The sequence below is a fragment of the Cucumis melo genome, chromosome 7 (genome assembly GCF_025177605.1).
Source record: "Cucumis melo cultivar AY chromosome 7, USDA_Cmelo_AY_1.0, whole genome shotgun sequence".
NCBI classification, from domain to species: Eukaryota; Viridiplantae; Streptophyta; class Magnoliopsida; order Cucurbitales; family Cucurbitaceae; genus Cucumis; species Cucumis melo.
The window spans coordinates 17,974,760-17,994,081 of record NC_066863.1 but is presented as its reverse complement, the minus strand read 5'-3'; the positions used below and the strand labels follow the sequence as shown (position 1 = coordinate 17,994,081).

Here is a 19,322-nt window from a genome sequence, read left to right as displayed (position 1 = left end):
GGCAGAAGAAGACTCAAGACGTTTCAATACCAGCCACATTTCAGCCCAAATTTTCTCATAGTCTACCTCTTCCTCTTCCCCAGACTCTAATATTCCACAAGGTATTTCAAAAAGCAACAAAAAAGGAAAGAAGCACCCCACCCAACAAGATGCTTTGCCCACCTATCAAAAGGAACCCCCAGCGTTTTAAGAAAATTTACAAAAAATGTTGTACTTCCTTTTGCAACACCTCAACACCCCATGGTGATTCTTCAAAGACAAAGTTTGATGTTCCAGTTGATAGCACATCTCCCAAGCGTGATATCACATCTCCCCAGCGTGTAGAAGCATTAAACAATATTCACCAAAATATTTCTCCCATAAGCCACTCAAATAGATTATGGCACCTCTTTCGACCATAACACGTTTCATGATGAATAAGTTATTCTCCAAAGAATGGGCTTGAGAACTATTTGAAGAGCAGCCATAGTTTCTGGAATTAATGTCTTCAAAAGATGAGTTACACGAAGCATTATCATTCTCTTCTACTCAACTAAATGCTTCCCGACAGTTTCCATGACAAGTCAGCCATACTTCACTATAGGAACAACGAGAAAACCTTTTCTTCAACACATACCTCAATACAGAAGGAGAATGTTTAAATAGTTGATAATCTGGACCAGGATCATGAAAAGGAATTGATTCAAGCAAACCAATAAAACTAGCAAAATCTTCAGAATTAAAGCAGTGATCTTTAGCTCCAATCATCCCAAGTTGAAAGTACAAGCTTTAGTCAGTGTACACATTTACAAATCCACCTCAATAGCTGATATTAAGCTAATGTCCCACATTGATAAAACTCCTCCAGAAGCACTTACTGATTCCACGAATTTGCAATCGATGTCTCTAGAACACCATATTGATTTTATAAAGACAGATGAGAGGGAGTAAGACTTATCAATCTTTTACTAACCCAAGATGATGCCACAATCGATGACTAAGGGCAGCAGATCTTTAGGCAATTCCGAGGGGACTTGAAAGGGAATAGCACCAGCTTCATCAAATAAAATAGAGAGGATTGCCCCTTCAATTTCTTCATTACTCTTGAGATCAAAACCATTTAAGAAGCACAAGGATTCCTCACTACTAACACTAAATGGTGAATCCAAGGTCTTGGTGGGCAGCTTGTCAATGGCAGCACGATAAGGGGAGCCTCGCATCAAATTAACTTTAGTGTTAAAGTAGGGAAGTTTTGACTATTTGAAATGCTTGGTAGGAGAGACTGAGTTTATTGACCTGGTGAGGCAATTAGAAGTCTGAATTTTGGAGCAGCAAACCTCCAAAAGGTCTGGATTGTTTGCTGAAATAGATGGCTTTGAACGGTGCATCCGAGAGGGGACTGAAAGTGGGATTTTGAGGTCACATCCTCCATTCAACTCAGATTTTAATAAGGTTGTCCATAAGTTATTGAAAGATGTATGTTTCCGAATATAATGCTTCAGAATTTTCGGAGCTTGAACTTGGATAGATTTACCACTTTTTGTTGATTTAGGCTTGTTACAAAAACCAAAAACTGAAGGGAGAGAAGGATCTGTAGAGGCTGGATTTGGAAGTAGCCGTTGGTTGGAGGGAGACCAGTTATTTTTAATTACTTTGGAGATCATAATTCTACATGATAGTAATTAAAGATGCTTTTTCCTTTTCTCCTCTCTCTACTTAGGTCTTTAGCAGCCGAACTAATGGGATTTAGATTAATACCCGTGGGCCCCAGTTGCTTTATAGGATAGTTGTGTCCCTTACTGTTCCAGTTCCCGCCGATGGAGTTGGCTGCCACCTGTTTGCCGGAACCATTCATCTTCTCCGGCGCTGGTGAGGTGGCTGGAAAATGTTGCAAAGGTTGAAATGGACTTCTACTCCTCGGCAAGGTTGCGAAAAATGATTTTTTGAGACATTAAGTACGAGTGGGAAGGAGGAGAGTTTACACCCTCATCAAACAAGGCTTCTCTTATTTTCAGCTGGTCAATGGAGTTTTTTGTAGAGATCATGCACACTGGGAAATGTTCTGGAGACTGAGGGCTTAAAAACTCAAAATCTCCAAAATGTAAGAAGACGTTTCCTCTCTTGTGGTCTGAAATTTCAATCGTTGAAGGAACGAATCCAAAAAGGTTTTTTTGACCTGAACGCGAGCTTCACTACAATTTGTGAGATTCAGGGTTTCTGTGACTATTTCTACGAGGCCTCCAAAATAATCTCCAATTGCCTCAAAAATACTTCTACTCCAAAAATCAAGGGTAAGGTTCTTAACTTTAAGCCAATCTCCCTATCCTTTCAACAATAGTGGTCTACTATGTTTCAAGCTGTCCCATTTTTCAAATTTAAGATGGAAATTTCCCATGTCTACCATTGACCTTCTACACCAATGAGACCACTAAAGGAGCCTTGGTCAAGACTAATAAGGGCATTGATCATAGAGGGGGTTTGTAATAATATTGGTTTTGAGTTTCATTTTAGAAGTTTGCGGATCATCTTAGTTTTGAAATAATTCGAAGATTATCAAAATTAAGCTTGGCCACTTCATGGTTTTTAATCAACATTGTTTTTGAATTGGGGGTGGGGGGAATCAAGTGGATCACCTTGATGGTTGGAAGTCGGGCTAGGTTCCAATTTCCCAAACCTTGGTGCTGTTTGTTGGATATTTTGGACTTGATCATGCAACAAAACTTGCCTTTTCCATCGGTGGTTGGAAGGGAATGTCTGAGAACCATCAGGAGTAGTCAACTATATCTACGTATTTTTCCAACATTTTATAGAAGGAAAACCAGCCTTGCATATTAACTCCTGAGCAGACTCTAAGGGGGAAATGACCTCCTAAATAAGGCCAAATGTCACAACTAAGGATCCAGCCCGACTTAGCTTGGAACTTAAAGATCTTTAGTCGCCCTCTATCAATGTCAACATCTTTCTTGAAGAAGCGGTCTACTTGATTATTGAGGAGATTGGAAATGGTATGTTGAGTCCATCGGAGTTGAGCTTCAGAGATTGATAAGGATTTGGTAGCTTCCACATCTTCAAAAATAAAATTTTCGTTCTCTTTCCAAATACAATAATGTGATTGATTAACTTTGCAGCTGACAATTTCCATGTTGAGTGGAATGGAGCTCGTGGGAGAGGCTTGGGTAATCCGGGGAGGATGGTGGAGGAGGAGAGAGGGGAGAGAACTTACCTTTCCTTAACCCGAATCTTTGCTGTTTTACTTTGTTACATCTCTTTGTATTAGGCTCAAGTTTTTGTACTGTTATATTTGGCCTTGTATTGGTTCCTAGTGGTTATGGGAACCTTCGTTAAATTTGAGATGTTCGGGCACACTCAATGATCCTCATATTTGTCTCTTCATTGTAGTACTTCTCAGTCCTCACTGTGTATCGGCTCATTTCATAAAGATGCTTGTTTCCTTTTCAAAAAAATAAAAAATTGGACTTCGGTTCCACCCATCGACATCCCTTTTCTTTTGATCTTCCATTCTTGAGAGTCATCCATTCAAAGGAAGGAAGAGTCTCTTAGGGATGCAGCTCATCAGGGTATTTGTTTGGTCAGTTTAGTCTGTTCATAACAGCCACGTTTTCAACGACAAAGAGCATTCATTTGATATTTTCTAATTTTCTTGTAACATGTTATTTTCTCAGAGACATAATGGTGTAACTTGTCTAGCCTTTTCTCCAGATATATTCTACATATAGCTTCGCCACTTGTTTGTCCAATCGAAGACATCTTTCATAACACCTTTGGATTGGGATCACTTTCCCCTTTTTCGTAATTTCATACATAATGAAATTGTTTCTTTAGTACAAAAATACAGCTCATAAGATATAGAAAAGGATACTATCTAAACCAAATAAAGACAAAGATAAAATAATTCGAAAAATGAATGAAGGGGACAAAGATAGAATTGGATCCAAATTTACTTACACTTATTTTTCTCAAATGGCCAGAAAAGGTGGACAGAGATTGGGTAAGGGACTGTTCATCACCGATATCAGCAAAAATAGAATCAAACCAAGGGATTTGTGCAGACTCTGAAGCTAAAACATGAAGCCCTTCAATGTGAACAAAAGGAAAGAAGGGTCATTTAAATATTCCATTTTATAAAGCCAATATCAAAAGCGACAAAATTGAAGCATAGTAATATTGAAGAACGTTTTTCGATATCACATATTTTCTATTCATCATATATTTAATATTCGTCTGCATCTCATTCCACCACGCTTTCAATTGTTACATAAATTAGACCCCATTCCACCACCTTAGCAGCCCCACTTGGGGATAACAAGATTGAGCAACAAAGCTCAGCTTGAATTCGTTACATAAATGAAAACAAAAATACGTCGTGGACCAAAACAGAAAAAAAAATTAATTCAAGATAAATAAATAAATAATAATAATAGTACTAAAAGAAGCCAACCATTCTTAAAAATACCTGATTTTGCCATCATAGCTGCCAATCCAATGGTCTTCAAACAAACAGTCTTACCCCCAGTATTAGGACCCGTGATAACTAAAACTTGGACTCTGCGAGATATTGAAAAATCAACCGAAACAGGATGAGCTTGCTCCAATTGTTCAACCTAATAAGAAGCACTTTTGTATTTGAATATATTAAATAATAATACAAGAAGATTTCGTCAACGGACACTAAATCACATTAAAAAATTACCTTCATTTTAAATAATGAAATATCTACAACTTCTTTTTCTTTCCACGACATATTCCCTCCGGGAAGTTTTCTTCCCACCTCCTAGGAGAAAAATGATGGCTCAGAACAGCTCAATGTAATAAATAATAGCTTTCTACAGTATCAGACTCAGGATAGCTTACATTAAAAGCATTTTTGACATCCCTCTTAGCATTTTCCAAATTTTCTCTATATTGCTGAAGTAGTAAAGGGTGATGGGTATTTTGTAAATAGAGGACCCATTCATTCTTTTTCGAGTGTGATGCCTCAGATTGGTCCCCTGATAAGCAGACATTAGCAATAGAAGAGTTGCAGCCTTCTAGTAGGATTAAATTGGGGCATGTCCCACCAAATGAAAGACCATAAGATGCTCGAGCATTGACCTGTCCATTAAGGAAAAACATAAAATTCTCCAACTAAGGAATAACATTGGAGAACAGGGATATTGTGATGATTTCAGAGAAATTCATAAATAAATATGTTGATGCCAAATGTCAAGACTATTGAGATGAATTTAAAAAAAAAAAAAAAAAAAGGGCGGTTACATAGACAGTGTCGTTTTGAGATAGGCACCTGATGATATTACAAGTCAAGTAACTCAAATCATTTCCTTGTATATTGTAATTATTTTTCTTTCCATATAAGTTTAGATTGATAGCTTAATTTCAGCACATTAGTTGATAATCTTCTAGTACATATTTGGTCTTTTTCAATCACTAGATAATAAGAGAGAAAATATATTTTACTCAGCTTTAGAAATCAATGGCACCACCATTCGTAAGCTTCCACACGGGATACGATCACTTCACCATCCTCTCACGAGCAAACTGATATTCATTCTAATTTGTATACAACTCATTTTCTCTCAAGACCTCAAGAACGATGGAGGTCTCAAAGCGAAGAACCTGGCACATTTGGCAAAATGGGGTTGCCGGTATCTTGATGAAGAAAACTCGTTTTGGTGCCAGGATGTTCGAAGCATGCATGGTAAAGATTAGCACACCGCCGGGAATAACGGTAATAGTTTCAGGAACCCCTGGATTAGCATATCTAGAACCTGGTTAAAGGTGGATGCTAGTGCTACCTTTAAACTTGGTTTAGGTACCAGAATTGCTTTTTGGCTAGACCATTGGGATGGATGGGCTCCCTTTGAGCACTTGTCATCCAAGGTTGTATAGGGTTGCATTACTTCTAAAGGGATCGCTGGCAGAACATTGGGATGAAAATTCTTCATCTTGGTCTACAAAGAGGTTTCGAATACACAGTAAATATATATATAACAGTACTTACATAGACCATTCCTCCAACACTAGAGAAAAACCCAATACAAAGGCTAAAACCTTCCTACCCACTTTCAGATACCACTTCCAATTTAGACAGACCTTCATAACTGTCTAGTAACCACCACCCATAACTACTCACAACCATCATCCATACTATTGATGATTCTCCAACTCACTAATAACTACCTCTTTGCTCTTTTTACCCTTTCGAACATAATGATGTAGAATAGGGTGCCTAACGGAAGTATCCTAACAGGCTAACACTTTACCATTGGTTTGAGTACCATGGGGAGGCAGCGCCCGTATCAACTCAACTGGTATCAATAATATTCCACCCTTGACACATTGGCTTCATTCTTCAAGTTGGGGTGAGTTATCTATACTTTTGTGTGCACATCATTCAAACTAATATAAACATTTAGATCATCCATTTAGATACTTCAAGACCCTTCTATTAGATATAGTTAAAGTTAGTGTTGCATTTTGATCAAGAACATCTAGAATTGGCCAAAGAATGAAATGAGAAGGCAGGGGATTGAGGGTGTTGTGAAAATTACTCACCACATCTAATTCAATTATACAGCCAATGAGTTTGCTAATATCTTCAAAATCCATTTTCACCTGTCACGGAACATAAATAAGATTTAAAATATTATTAATTGATTAACTATATTAATTCTAACCTAAAAGCTTAAAATTTTAGGATTAAGTATTATTTAACATCATATTCATATCATAAACTAATATACTCTAAATATATGTAACCTTCAAAATCACCAGAAGGATGATGGTTGCATAATAAACAACGTAGTTTTCAAAATTAAGGTTGGTATTCTACTTTTCACGTTTATGATCACCTATTATTTTCTAACCATCTCACACATACTTTTTCAGTTAGCATAAAGAGAACATCTTCCTCAGCTTTTGCTACTGAAGCCCTTGCTTGTTGCAACTCATCATTTAAAGGAACGGCAGAGATTGGCTCTATGATGGAACCGATCCCTGTATCACTGCAACAATACATTGTTTTCAGATAAGGAAAATTTAGGAGCTGATCTCATTTCATAAAAAAAAAAAGTTGGGGAAATGCAAACAAATTCTTCAAATATACCTACTTTCCAGTTTTTCACTAGTACAATGTACACGTTCCCCAAAGGTATTATAACTTTTTTAGTTGCATTATTAGAAACAAAACCATATCCATTTTATTTTTAATTAATAATTTATTTTCATCATTTGTTCCCCATATGTACCGCAGAACAGAATATATAATTACTCACACCACTATTACAAGCTAGTACTAACAATGTAAAAGATTCAAGTAATGTGTATCTTAATGTGAGCAATCACAGAATCTTATTAAAAATGTTTCCAGACTAGAACGCAATATCTTCTCATAAGTGCCTTGTAAATCTAACGGCTCCAAGGTATTTAGATGATTTCCTTAAAATCCATTACAATTTTTTCCTAGAGCCACAAGAATCTCTTTCTTCCGAAGCACTAAAGGTAAATTTCTTTCTTTTATTTATCCTCTATAACTAGCCACCTTCTACATTTTTCCTATTTTCTTTCACATTTCACATTTCAAACTTGAGATTAAACCCAAATGGCTTCACCTTTAATCATTGCATAAACTGCATCTCAGTGGGTTTTGTCTATATGAAAGAGATGCACGCTCAATGGATTCTGTATATATGAGAGAGATGTACAAATAACAATGTGTACAAAAGAGATGCACATCCCAAGTTATTAAAGAGGAGTGAGCATCGGGAGGAGGCAGTCTGTGTTCCACCATACTTATACCTGCATAGTCATGGTGGTTATATGTACATGTTCGGATCCCAACAGTCAGGTCTCTTGCTAAGTATGCCAATACTTATCCTTTTCTAGATGTTCGTTTCAGGTAAAAACAGAAGAGCTTAGGCGGACGACAGAATTTGTTTGAAGGGCAGTGGAAGATAGCTTGGTTCTTAAATTCTCCTTTGAACTATTTCACATTTAATTTTATGTTTTCTTATTTGGATGATATACAGTTTGTTAAAGTTTTATAATTTCTATTTTTAAAACTATGGGATCCCAACCTGAAGCATTGATTAGGTTATCTTTGAATTCATTTTTCCGTTCAAGTTGATTTTGAAATTCAAATAAATGTCAAGCAATCATTGTCTTTAGAAGCCAAAATTCTAATAGAGCCTTATTAACTTGCAATGGTTTGATGACTAGACACACAATGTATCTTATTTAGCTTTTGAAGAGGAAACAAATCTCTTCATTGAAATAATGAAAAGAGACTAATACTTAAAGTACAAGAAACATAAGTAAGAAAACCTAATACAGAAAGCCAAAGATAACCAACATAATGAAAATATTACAGAGAGAAAATAAAAGCAATCCAATTAAGCAGATATTCTGAATTGAATAATCTACAAAGAGCTTGGAAAGTGTGCACCAGGGTGACGGTATAAAGGCAAGCAGAATTCAATCTATTCATCCATGGAAGTGAATTATTTTTTTTAATATAAATCAGTGAAAGAAACTCCTAATTCTGTATCACTAAAACTCTCAGATTAGCTCAATGTTGACCCTAAGGATTGGGTTAGACACAGATTGCTTGATCAAATATCTTAAGACAAAGAACAAGTTTCCTAGCCCAAGATTCGAACACTCCACATGATAGGATTATCGATCTTGAATGTTGTGGCACACATGAATTGCAAAATTCAAGAAGCTCTCTAGGCTAACCTTGAAAGAAAAGCTCAAAAGGCTAAATTCAATTCTCCGTAAAACTTAACTTTTGAACAACCTAAAGACAAAATTTTAAATAGTTTTTCAATACAAATTCTAATGCAACATAGTAAAATGACAAAAATAACCTTCTTGTCATAAAAAAGATAAAATTGGAAATACTAACTAATCAAAATTATTAAAAAAAAATTAATCAGTAATTTGATGCCTAGACAGTTTATATCATCCTCTATTTTTAAAGGTTTCATCCTCGAAACCAAATCAAAGTCTTGTAGAGCAGCTTGTTCCATTTTGTTGGAAATGATGAGAGTGTTAAGGGGTGTGAGCCTAGTAGAGATGTCTTTAGAACTCAAGGACAAAGATGTACAACCTATAGAACAGATCCTGTTCAAGTAAGGTCATAGTCTCGTTCAGATGTCCAGGAGCACTCGTTGATCCTTTTGAATTATTGTTATTTCTTTAAGATGTACTTTGAGCTTTCTCTTTTGCGGGTTACACTTGTAGCTCTTTCTTTCACTGCTTGCTAGACCCTACCCTCTCTAGGAATTTTCTTTTCTCTGCACTATAGAAGGTGAAATCCCAAATGAGGTTAAGTTCTTCGTCTACTAAGTTATTCGCGAAAGATTTAATACTCTTGATCAACTTTTGAAAAAGTTTTCTTCTTTGGTAGGGCACTTTTGTTAAATTCTTTATCAAAGGACAAAAAAGTATAATTTGTTTTTGAACAGAGACAAAAAGGACAAGAAAAATTAATCGTATCATATTTTATAGAGTTGGGGATTCACATGGTCTATATAGGGAGTTTTCTTATTCTTTTCTTTTTCCTTCCTTTTCTTTAGAGGTGCTTGACTTTCAGTAATCTTGAATCTTGACACAGAGTTACTATGAGATGATTGAGTTCATTTTTCATTTACTGTTTCGGGAGAAGGGGAGGTTCTAGAGACAAGTCGAATTGCTTTGTTGTCGTGGGATCTTATAAGGAGAGAAGAAAAATAAAAAATCTTCAGAGAAGTGGAAAGGGTTCCAAGTGTTGTTTGGACATTACTGACAATTGTTTTTTGTAAATATTCATTAAGTTTTCCTTTTTTTATGAAAACAACTTTCACGAAGAAAAAATGAAAGAATACAAGGATTAAAAACAATCCCACCAAAACACCCCAACTAAAAGGAAGGCGTTCCAAGTAAAATGTTACAAGTGAATAGTTACAAAAGAGTTTCAAAACCAAAGCCCAAAAGGGCACATTTCACTAAGGACCAAACCTCATACGGGCTCCTATCCCTCCCTCAAAAAACTCTATTATTCATCTCCCCCCAAATGTCCTGTCACACATCACACTCTTGCAAACCACAAAAAAAGACATTTGTCTCTAAAAGGTGGATGGAGGAGGAATTCCACAATCATAACACGAACGTCACGATGGTCGGCTAACCGAACCCCCAACTCCTGTAAAAGATAACTCCACAACACTTGGGCATACTGACAACCTCCTAAGAGATAATCAAGGGCTCCCTCCGCCTTCCGTCAAAGAGTACATAAAAAAGGCCCTACATGCAAGGTCCTTCGCCTAATGAGCCTTTCTAAGGTGTTCACCGACCTAGCAACTAACTTTCTTAGGAATCTTAATCCTCCAAATCACAACTGACTCCTTAAATGGGGTGGGATCCAACAACAATCTGACTCCACAACCTAAACGTGGACTCCTCCAAAAGAGAAAGAAGAGTCGCAACCTTCGTTGTCTCCCTATTGCTTAAATGACGACAAAAACCGAAAGATAAAGACACGAAACTCTTGGACCAACTCAAAAATTCAAGATCGGGCAGTTTTTTAAGAAAGACAAATGATAAAGATGCAGAAATGTTGAAGAAATGGAATTGTCTCACACCCAATGATCTTCCCAAAAATAAGTGACCCTACCATCCTCCACAATACAACGAACGAAAGGAGAAAACGTGAGCAGCTCAAGTGAAATGTCTTTCCACATAATCCGGTCTGTGCCTTTAACCCCTTTCTCCACCCAATCAAAGGGATGGTTGCCATGTTTACTTGCAATAATCTGATGCAACAAAGATTCAGGCTCAAGGGCAGACGCCAAAGCCACTCAGCCAACAAGGCTCTGTTTCTGACCCTTAGGTTGCCAATTTTCAACCCTCCTTAGTTAATAGGGCATCCCAACACCCCCAGCTAACCAAGTGAGAATCCTTCCCTTCCTCCACTCCTTCCCAGAGAAAGTCTCTCAAACACTTCTCCAAGAACTTGCAAACCAAGCTAGAGGCACCTTAAAGAGGGAGAAAAAATACAAGGGAATACCACTGAGCAATGATCTTATCAAAGTAAGCCTTCCTACTTTTGAGAAAAAACTTTTCTTCCACAAGTCTTATTTTCTTTGCTTAAAGCCCCTTTCTTCAGGGATGCTTCTTTTTATGGGCTGGTTTTTCTTTTAGTTTTTTCAATAAAAGGCTAGAATACTATCAAGAAGAAGACTTCTAACTTGCATTTTATAACTGCTAACTGAACCACTTTTTCTGTATGCTTCATTGCAGCTTGGGAGAACTCATATATTGTCCTATTTTGTAGTAGAGCTTCGTTAATATGATTGCAGCCTTACAGGTTTCTTATTTCTTTCAATAAAGATATACTGCATTTGATAAACAATATTCTCATTACCAGCTTTACTTAGCATGAGAAAGAGGGCCAAAAAGCATAATTCATAAGCTGATGCAACGGAACATGAATGAATGGATGAACCTGGACAACAGGAGACCCTTAACATCCATTAATTGATCACCCTCTGATTTTAGACACCACCTTCCATCAACAATTTCCACTACCTAAGCCAAAATTGTAGTAGTGTCATTAGAAAGATAAATAATCAGTCCACTAACTTACATATGTTTCTTATCATTATAAATTAATATTCATTTGAAAACAAACAAATGAGTCAAAACTTAATACAAGTCCAATCTGATGCTCTTACCAAAACGGAAGTTCCACTCTTTGCATTCCTAACTAGGGTGTCCATTAACTGAGATAACTGTACATAAAGAAATGATTTTGAATTTAGTATTTATAAGTGCACATATAGCATCCAGCTCATAGAAAATTTTATTATTTGAATCAAAAGCAGAAGCATGATATTTTATTTTATTTTGAGGAGACAACTTCTTTATTAATAATAAAATCTCAAAGTACAAGAGGTATATACATGGAGAGAAATAAAGAAGCCTAAAGAATGAAAAGCTAGGGGGATCAGAAGGTACATCCAGGCATCACAACTAGGTTGACGCTTCCTTAGCGCCAAAACTTCATATCCCAATTATAACCAAAACAGAAGATGTAATAGATAAAACATAAATGAGTCCAGCAAAAGTACACAGGGCCGAGACTGAGAAAATGCTAAAATAGAAGCAATACAAAAACAGCTGCTGGAAGATCCAAAAAAAGAGTAGCTAATCAGCTCCAAATAAGGACCGCCAAAACGAAGATTAAAGGATTGGTTGGGAGAGGAAAGCTGCCCAAGTAAGACAAATATCTTGAATAAGCAGCAGCTTGATATTACAAATCTCATTAGCAGGCAACTTACAATATGGAAACGAGGCTAGCTGATGTAGGCCATCTGTTCTTGAGATTCTTTTCTGATTCTTGTTAGTTATTGGAAACTTTCTTGAGTTCTATAAAAGATAGTTGTATTTAGTTTTGTCTTGCTGGCCTTTTCCTTTATGTTTTTAGAATTAAGAAGGGCACTTATAGCATCCAGCTCATAGAAAATTTTATTATTTGAATCAAAGGCAGCAGCATGATATTACGAATCTCATTAGCAGGCAACTTACAATATGAAAACAAGGCTAGCTGATGTTAGTTGTTGGAAACTTTATTGAGTTCTATAAAAGATGTTGAAGAAGGAAACCCCCGGAAAGTAAGCATTTCCATTCTTAAGGAAACAATATAAACATATCCCTTGTTGTAGCCTAATATTTACATTCATTGTCATTCATCAAATATAACTAAACCTTATGTCAAAATAATTCACAAACCCCTGAACAACAAAGCTTACTCAAAACTTCAATAAAAGAAAAATAAACATCACCTTTTTTTCAAGCTTGTGAACTTGACCTCGAGATTCTCTTAAGGCATAGCTCTAGTTAAGAGAGAATGAGAGGGAGAGAGAGAGCGATCATAGATCATAGTAAATTAAGAAAAATAAAATAAATAAATAACAGATGCTCTCAAATTTACATACTTAAAGGTCAATATATTTTCTCCATAAATGAAATGTGAAGAAAATAGCACGAATTACCAAATGAAATTAAAACATGAAGTTGAGTTAAGACAAAATTATTAGGGTTCTAAATGCAAAAAGCATACATAAGTAACAAAATCAAAACCAGCAAGTTTATAAGGAGCAAACCGCAGAATCTTTAACCGAGCCATCTTCATCTACAGCATTCAGTATCAGTTTAATCAATGATTGATTTACAACCATTCCCATTATCTACAATCAAGGTTTAAATAAGATGTCACATTATATAACAGAATAGAGCAGTGGTTTAAGGTCATGCCCAGATACTTATTTACCACGTTTGTTAGAGGCATAAAACGTGTAGACCAATCAGCATCTTCTTTGATTGCTGTTCTCAAATTAAATTGCAATATATCAGCAAACTGTAGAAGAGCTGCAATAGCTATTGCTTCATTTCCATCCATTGGCAGACTCCTTTGAGCATGTTCTATTGCCGATTTCACCTTTAACAACAAGACAGAGCACTTTGAAGTAGAAAGGAGTAATTACAGAATAGTAAGTTGGCAGATTCTTCTCCTATGTCAATAGATCTGTACAAAACTTTGTGGAGATATAAATGCGTCCTTTCTTAGATTGTCTCAATTGTCATCTGAATACAGCTGATGTGCTTCAGAGGAAGCTTCCTACTTCATGTCTTTTGCCTCCTATTTGCCGTTTTTGCCATGCGGAAGGGGAATCTCAATCATATATTTTGTGAAAGTTCTTTCTCAACAGCTTGTTAGTTTGTCAGTCTTTTATTCCTAGTCTTGTTAGAGTTTGTTTATACGTTTCTTAATGAGTTGTATTGGCTGTGTTTAGCCCCCAATTGGACTTTATTTGTTATTTGATCCTTTATTATGTTGGATATGGGTGCTAAGGGGGTGTCAACCTAGTTAAGATGTCCGGGTGCACCTCCTAATCCTTGTTTGGTTTTGTTTTGTTTGCTCATTGTATAATCCTCTTGTTCTATGAGCTTTTGTCTCATTGTTTATCAATAAACGCGGTTGTTTCCTTTTCAAAAGAAAAGGGCTTGTTGGTACAAACTATTCAGTATCTTCAATTTTTTTCTTTTTTTTTTTTGAAACGGAGACAAACTTTTTTATTAATAATAAGAACTCAATGTACAAGAGAATTATTCAATATCTTCAATTTGCAGTGGATGTTTTATCCAACTGCCAAGAGTATTGGTTTTCCAGTTTTATTGGGCTTGTCTTTACCTTCGAGGCCTCATTTATGGATCAATGCTGTCAAACGTTGTTCTTTAATAAATCAATTTGGTTCTTCTCACCTTAAAAGACACATCATGGTGATGTTTTCTTCCCAAAACCTCTAATGCTTTCTTTTTGCACTATATTTGTTTTTTTTTTTTCTTCTTCTTTGTGTTTTTTCTGCACTATGTTTGATTGAATTAACATGCCTTCACATGCCCTTAGTACTTTTCCTTTTACTATAAGTGTTTGCATCTTTTGAGTATCATATTTTGTTTAAAAGAATGAAAATATAATAACAACAAGAACAAGAGGGTGATATGAGTAACAACTTTTAGTTTTTGTTTTTTCCAGAAACAACGTTAAAAAACACTATGATTTTGAAAAGAAATAAAATATTATATTTCTCTTATAGTTTATGAATCAAACAAAAGAACTTCTTAGATAGATGAAAAATCATCTACCACTTGAGAAAAAAGAATATATAAGTTAAAAAAAATATAGACAATACAAACTATGCAAATAAGAAATAATATACAACTCATGCTTACCATATAAAATGAAAATCCAGCACAGCCCATGTTGGAGCCTTTTGGGTAGTTTAACGATTGTATAGGCTGCTGGTATTCATTATCTTTTGTGTTGATATTTTCTGTTTACAGTTCGGCAAGTTTGTTAACCTTCACTAGGGATTAGTTGTAGTATAGGTGTGACCAAGCCCTTCCTCTTTAGGTATATTTAAAGGGTTAATTTTCATTTAAAGGATATAAGAAAATTGCTACGTTTTCTAAAGTAGGTTTTCAAGATGGCTTTAGTATTCAGCTTGAATGATGAAACAAAGTATGGTTAGACCTATTCAGGAAGAAGATATGCTATCAGCGAATAACCAACTTTTGTAGTCAGCTTGTAGATCAATTTGTCAAATTGTCATTTTTAAAGACTTGGTCTATCGATATAAAAACCCAAAAAGGCAGGTTAGGAGATTGAAGGTAATTCGATTGTCTTGCCCCTTGGGCACTTCATTACTGAAGTTGGTGAGCATGAATTAAATTCTTCAGATGAATATTCGGTAATGGTGTCTTTGTCCTCTTCACTTCCCTTAGTTAAAAAAGACAAAGAGGCACCTACAAGTAAGTCAGTACAGCGTTTGACTGTTGATATCTCCCGATCGAACTCTTTATTGGCCATTAAAGAAGTTAAAGACAAAATACAGATAACTTCAACATTTTGTACGAGGAAAAAAACGTTCTTACCTTCCCATCTTCTCAAATTTCAGATGATTTCACAGTGGTAAAAAGGGGAAATAAGTGACAATGCACTAACCAGATTAAGGTCGACGCCACTTAAATCTAAGCTGCAGCCACCATGCTTGTGCATTTCTACTGCCGCATTAGTCTCATCCAAAAGTCTAAGGCTTTCTTCATATGTCCAGTTCGAAGACCAAAGTTGGGCCTGTTCATTTAACAATAAAGTGAATCAAAACAGCTTTGAATGGAGCATAAAGAAAGTTACTAATGTAATTATAGGAAATCAAGCTAGAATTATGCAGCTGTAAATTAAATAATTAATTTAGATCATTTCTTTGTATCATGTAACTTTTTCTTTCCTTATTAAATTTGAGTCTTCGACTGCCTCCTTTGTGTTCACACGTGGTTGGCTTGACTCCTAAGAAACGGACTCGAGCAGACTACTCATTGAGAAGCATGCTCTCAAAAACTCTGCGAAGCCTAATCAAACAAAACTACGCAAAAACTGAACCAGTGCAGGTGCAAGAAAGAATCACGCACCACCAAGCTTTGGGGAACGGAACCAAAAACAAGCTTCAAATTGACCGCCTCTTCTTACACCCAACACAGAGAAACCACGGCCAGGAAACAGTTCAAGAAGTCCAATCTACTCTTTCTACGTTGTTTTATCATTTTCTCTCGTATTCTTTTCTTCGTCCATGAAAATAATTTATTTCCTTTTCCAACGACATCAAAGAAACAAACAAGCTTATGCCTTGCTCCTATATTTCTTCTCACTACAAAATTAGACTCACCACTCAACCGCCAATTTGAGGGGGTATAACAGAGCAATTGCTTGAATGAAAACTTGTAGCAGTTGATATTTTTAGATTCGGATTTCTTTCAATTGGTTAGTTATGATGGTATCCAACTTTCAGGAATTAGTTTGGCCTTGCTAGGTAGTAGTTAACATACATTCAATACTATAAATCAAAAGGTGAAGCAGTTTTCTTCATGGGAGAAGTAGAAGCATGGCCAGGAAAATGAGAACTTAGAAGCGATACAGACCTTGATAGCTTGACGCCCCAGAGAAGTGCGCGCGAAGGAAGCAACTGAATCGCAAAGCTTATCCCATTCTAGCGCTCTGAGACTGTCCAGGCGGATTGAATGTTGGGTTATGTTATCACTAGTGTCATTGCTGACGGGAGTGTTTGCAGAGAGGGAGAAGTGTAGGGACGCAGCTCGATTCCGGGATATAACCGGCACCGGCAGTGTAGAATAGCTGATCCAGGTCCAGGTGAGGGGATGCCGGAAAAGAGATGCACAGAACATCGTTTTAACCTTCCTTACACCTACGGGGGAGGAGAGAGCTTTGTCCTGACAAACTCATCACTCCCGCTAATACCTACCTATCTCTACGTTCCAACACACTCCACATCCACTTTTCATTTCTCCGCTTCATTTTCTTTTCCCCAAAATGAGGCAGAATCAAAATACGGAAATGATAAAATATAATTTTAAAATAAAATAATAATAAAGAAATTAAGAAAATTAATTAAATATTAGAAATCTTGAAACAAATCCACTACCTCTCATTTCTTTGAAAATTGTGCAATGTTGGTGTATCTTACAACTCTACCAAAAACCACCATTTATAAGTAATTTGTCAGGTAGGATCTGGCACTGCCTTAAGAGACCATGTTTGCTTGATACGTGGCATAAGTGTTGGTTGATAAATGATAATAGGCATCTATATATTATATTAGTATTTATAATGGATAATAGGCATCTATATATTATATTAATATTTATAATACTTCTCCTTATATGTCCATTACATATATGAAATATGTCTCGTCAAAACCTTACTAGAGAAAAACTCAAAGGAAAAAAAATCTTAGTGAAGAAAAAAGAGTACATATTTCATATATATTTATAAAAATAAAATTTACTCCTACTCATGATAACATCGCTTGAGATCTCTAAGTTACCGCATTCCAATATTGTGCATCAATTTTTCAGAGGTTGCTATAGGTAGTGATTTTGTAAATAAGTCCACCAGATTATCCTTTGAACAAATATTTTGTACTATGACGTCGTAATTTTCTTCAAGATCGTGGGTATAGAAAAGTTTCGATTAGATGTGCTTTGTTCTATCACCTTTCATATAACCTCCTCTTATTTGAGCTATACATGTCGTACTGTTTTCATATAATGTTGGAAGGAGTTTACTAGAGGACAAACCACATGATTTCTGAATGTGTTGAGTCATCGATTTTAACCATATACATTATCGACTAGCCTCATGAATTGCAAGAATTTTGGCATGATTTGAAGAAGTGGATGTTATGTTCTACTTTACTAATCGCCACATGTGAAGAGATAACCTGTCTGAGATCTAGCTTTGTGTGGATCAGATAAATATCCAGAATCTGTAAAATCAACTAGGTTAAGTTTGATTTATTTGAATAAAATAATTCCTTATTAATTGTTCCTCAGAGATAATGAAGTATATGTTTAATTTCATTCAAATGCCTTTTTGTTGGAGAGAAATTATACCTAGCTAATAAATTTACTAAAAATGTAATATCTGGTCTTGTATTATTAGCAAGAGACATAAGTGCACCGATTGCATTAAGATATGATACTTTTGGACAAAAATGTTCTTCATTATCATCTGGAAGTAGAAATATATCTTTATTCACATATAGTGAACAAACTTGCATCGGAATATTCAATAGATGTGCTTTATCTATATAAAATCTATTCAAAACCTTTTCTGTATAAGTTGATTGATGAATAAAAATCCTATCGGCTAGATGCTCAATTTGTAAACTAAGCCAAAATTTTATTTTTCCGAGATCTTTCGTCTTGAATTCTTTTTTAAGATACTCTATTACGTTTGAAAGCTTTTCAGAAGTTCCAATTATATTTAAATAATCAACACATACAGTTGTAATAGCATATCCCGACTGTGTTTTTTTATAAAACGCATGGATATATTGGATTATTTTTATATCCTTCTTTCAACAAATATTCACTCAGGCAATTGTACTACATTCGTTTTGATTGTTTCAATCCACAATGATCTCTGTAACTTAATATAGTTCCCATAAATTTGATTTATATGTTTCAGGTATCTTAAATCATTCTAGGACTTTTATGTAAATACCATTATCAAGATATCTATATAAATATGCTATGACTACATCCATAAGATTCACGTCTAGGTTTTCATACACAGTCATGCCAATTAAAAATCTTAAAGTGATTCCATCAACACTGGAGAATATGTCTCCTCATAATCAATACTATGTATTTATGAAAAACCATGTGCAATTAATCATATTTTATATCTTGTGATCACATTATTTTCATTTATTTTTCTCACAAATATCCATATTCCACAAATTTGACACCTTCAGGTGTTTGGACTACTGGTCCAAAAACTTGTCGTTTTGAAAAGAGAATTTAATCTTGCCTCAGTTGCTTCTTCGACAAAAAAACAATCTTTTCTCTGTCGATATTCTTTAATAGATTTTGGTTTAGGATCCTCATTTTTTGATATATTTGTAACGACCAAAACTTTTTAACTAAGTTAAGGTCATTACTCAAAAGATAATTTCGAAGACACTTCCTTGAAAAGAGAATAACTAAAATTTTTATAAAATTAATATCAAATAACTCTTTGTAAAATGTAAAATTTGCAAATTCAATACACCGTAAAAACATGACTTACGGGTTTTAACAATTTTAAAGAAAATTATAATAAATAAATAAGAAAAAACCATAAGTAAAATGTCTAAAACTGAAAATACTTGATAAATAGACGTGAAAACAGAACTGAGTCTCCATATGGCATGTCATGAATCCTT

The 19,322-nt window shown here is 35.3% G+C and overlaps 1 protein-coding gene across 3 annotated transcripts in view; it reads right to left on the bottom strand.

Annotated features, from left to right (window-relative positions):
* The window catches only part of LOC103501168 (uncharacterized), a 35,544-nt gene extending 18,621 nt beyond the window's left edge, over positions 1-16,923 (bottom strand). The window contains exons 1-13 of one of the 3 annotated variants that reach the window (XM_008464674.3): positions 16,516-16,923; positions 15,545-15,673; positions 13,310-13,477; positions 13,143-13,226; positions 12,822-12,872; positions 11,712-11,768; positions 11,483-11,565; positions 6,878-7,001; positions 6,553-6,612; positions 4,852-5,091; positions 4,691-4,768; positions 4,454-4,601; positions 3,946-4,073 (exon numbers count right to left, since the gene is read on the bottom strand). In XM_008464674.3, the coding sequence (XP_008462896.1) occupies positions 3,946-4,073; positions 4,454-4,601; positions 4,691-4,768; positions 4,852-5,091; positions 6,553-6,612; positions 6,878-7,001; positions 11,483-11,565; positions 11,712-11,768; positions 12,822-12,872; positions 13,143-13,226; positions 13,310-13,477; positions 15,545-15,673; positions 16,516-16,779 (1,614 nt within the window). In that variant the 5' untranslated portion in view covers positions 16,780-16,923. Of the gene's footprint in view, positions 1-3,945; positions 4,074-4,453; positions 4,602-4,690; positions 4,772-4,851; positions 5,092-6,552; positions 6,613-6,877; positions 7,002-11,482; positions 11,566-11,711; positions 11,769-12,821; positions 12,873-13,142; positions 13,227-13,309; positions 13,478-15,544; positions 15,674-16,515 lie in introns of all 3 variants that reach the window. The other 2 variants (XM_008464673.3, XM_008464676.3) reach the window with 2 other exon arrangements.
* Positions 16,924-19,322: the final 2,399 nt, after the last annotated feature.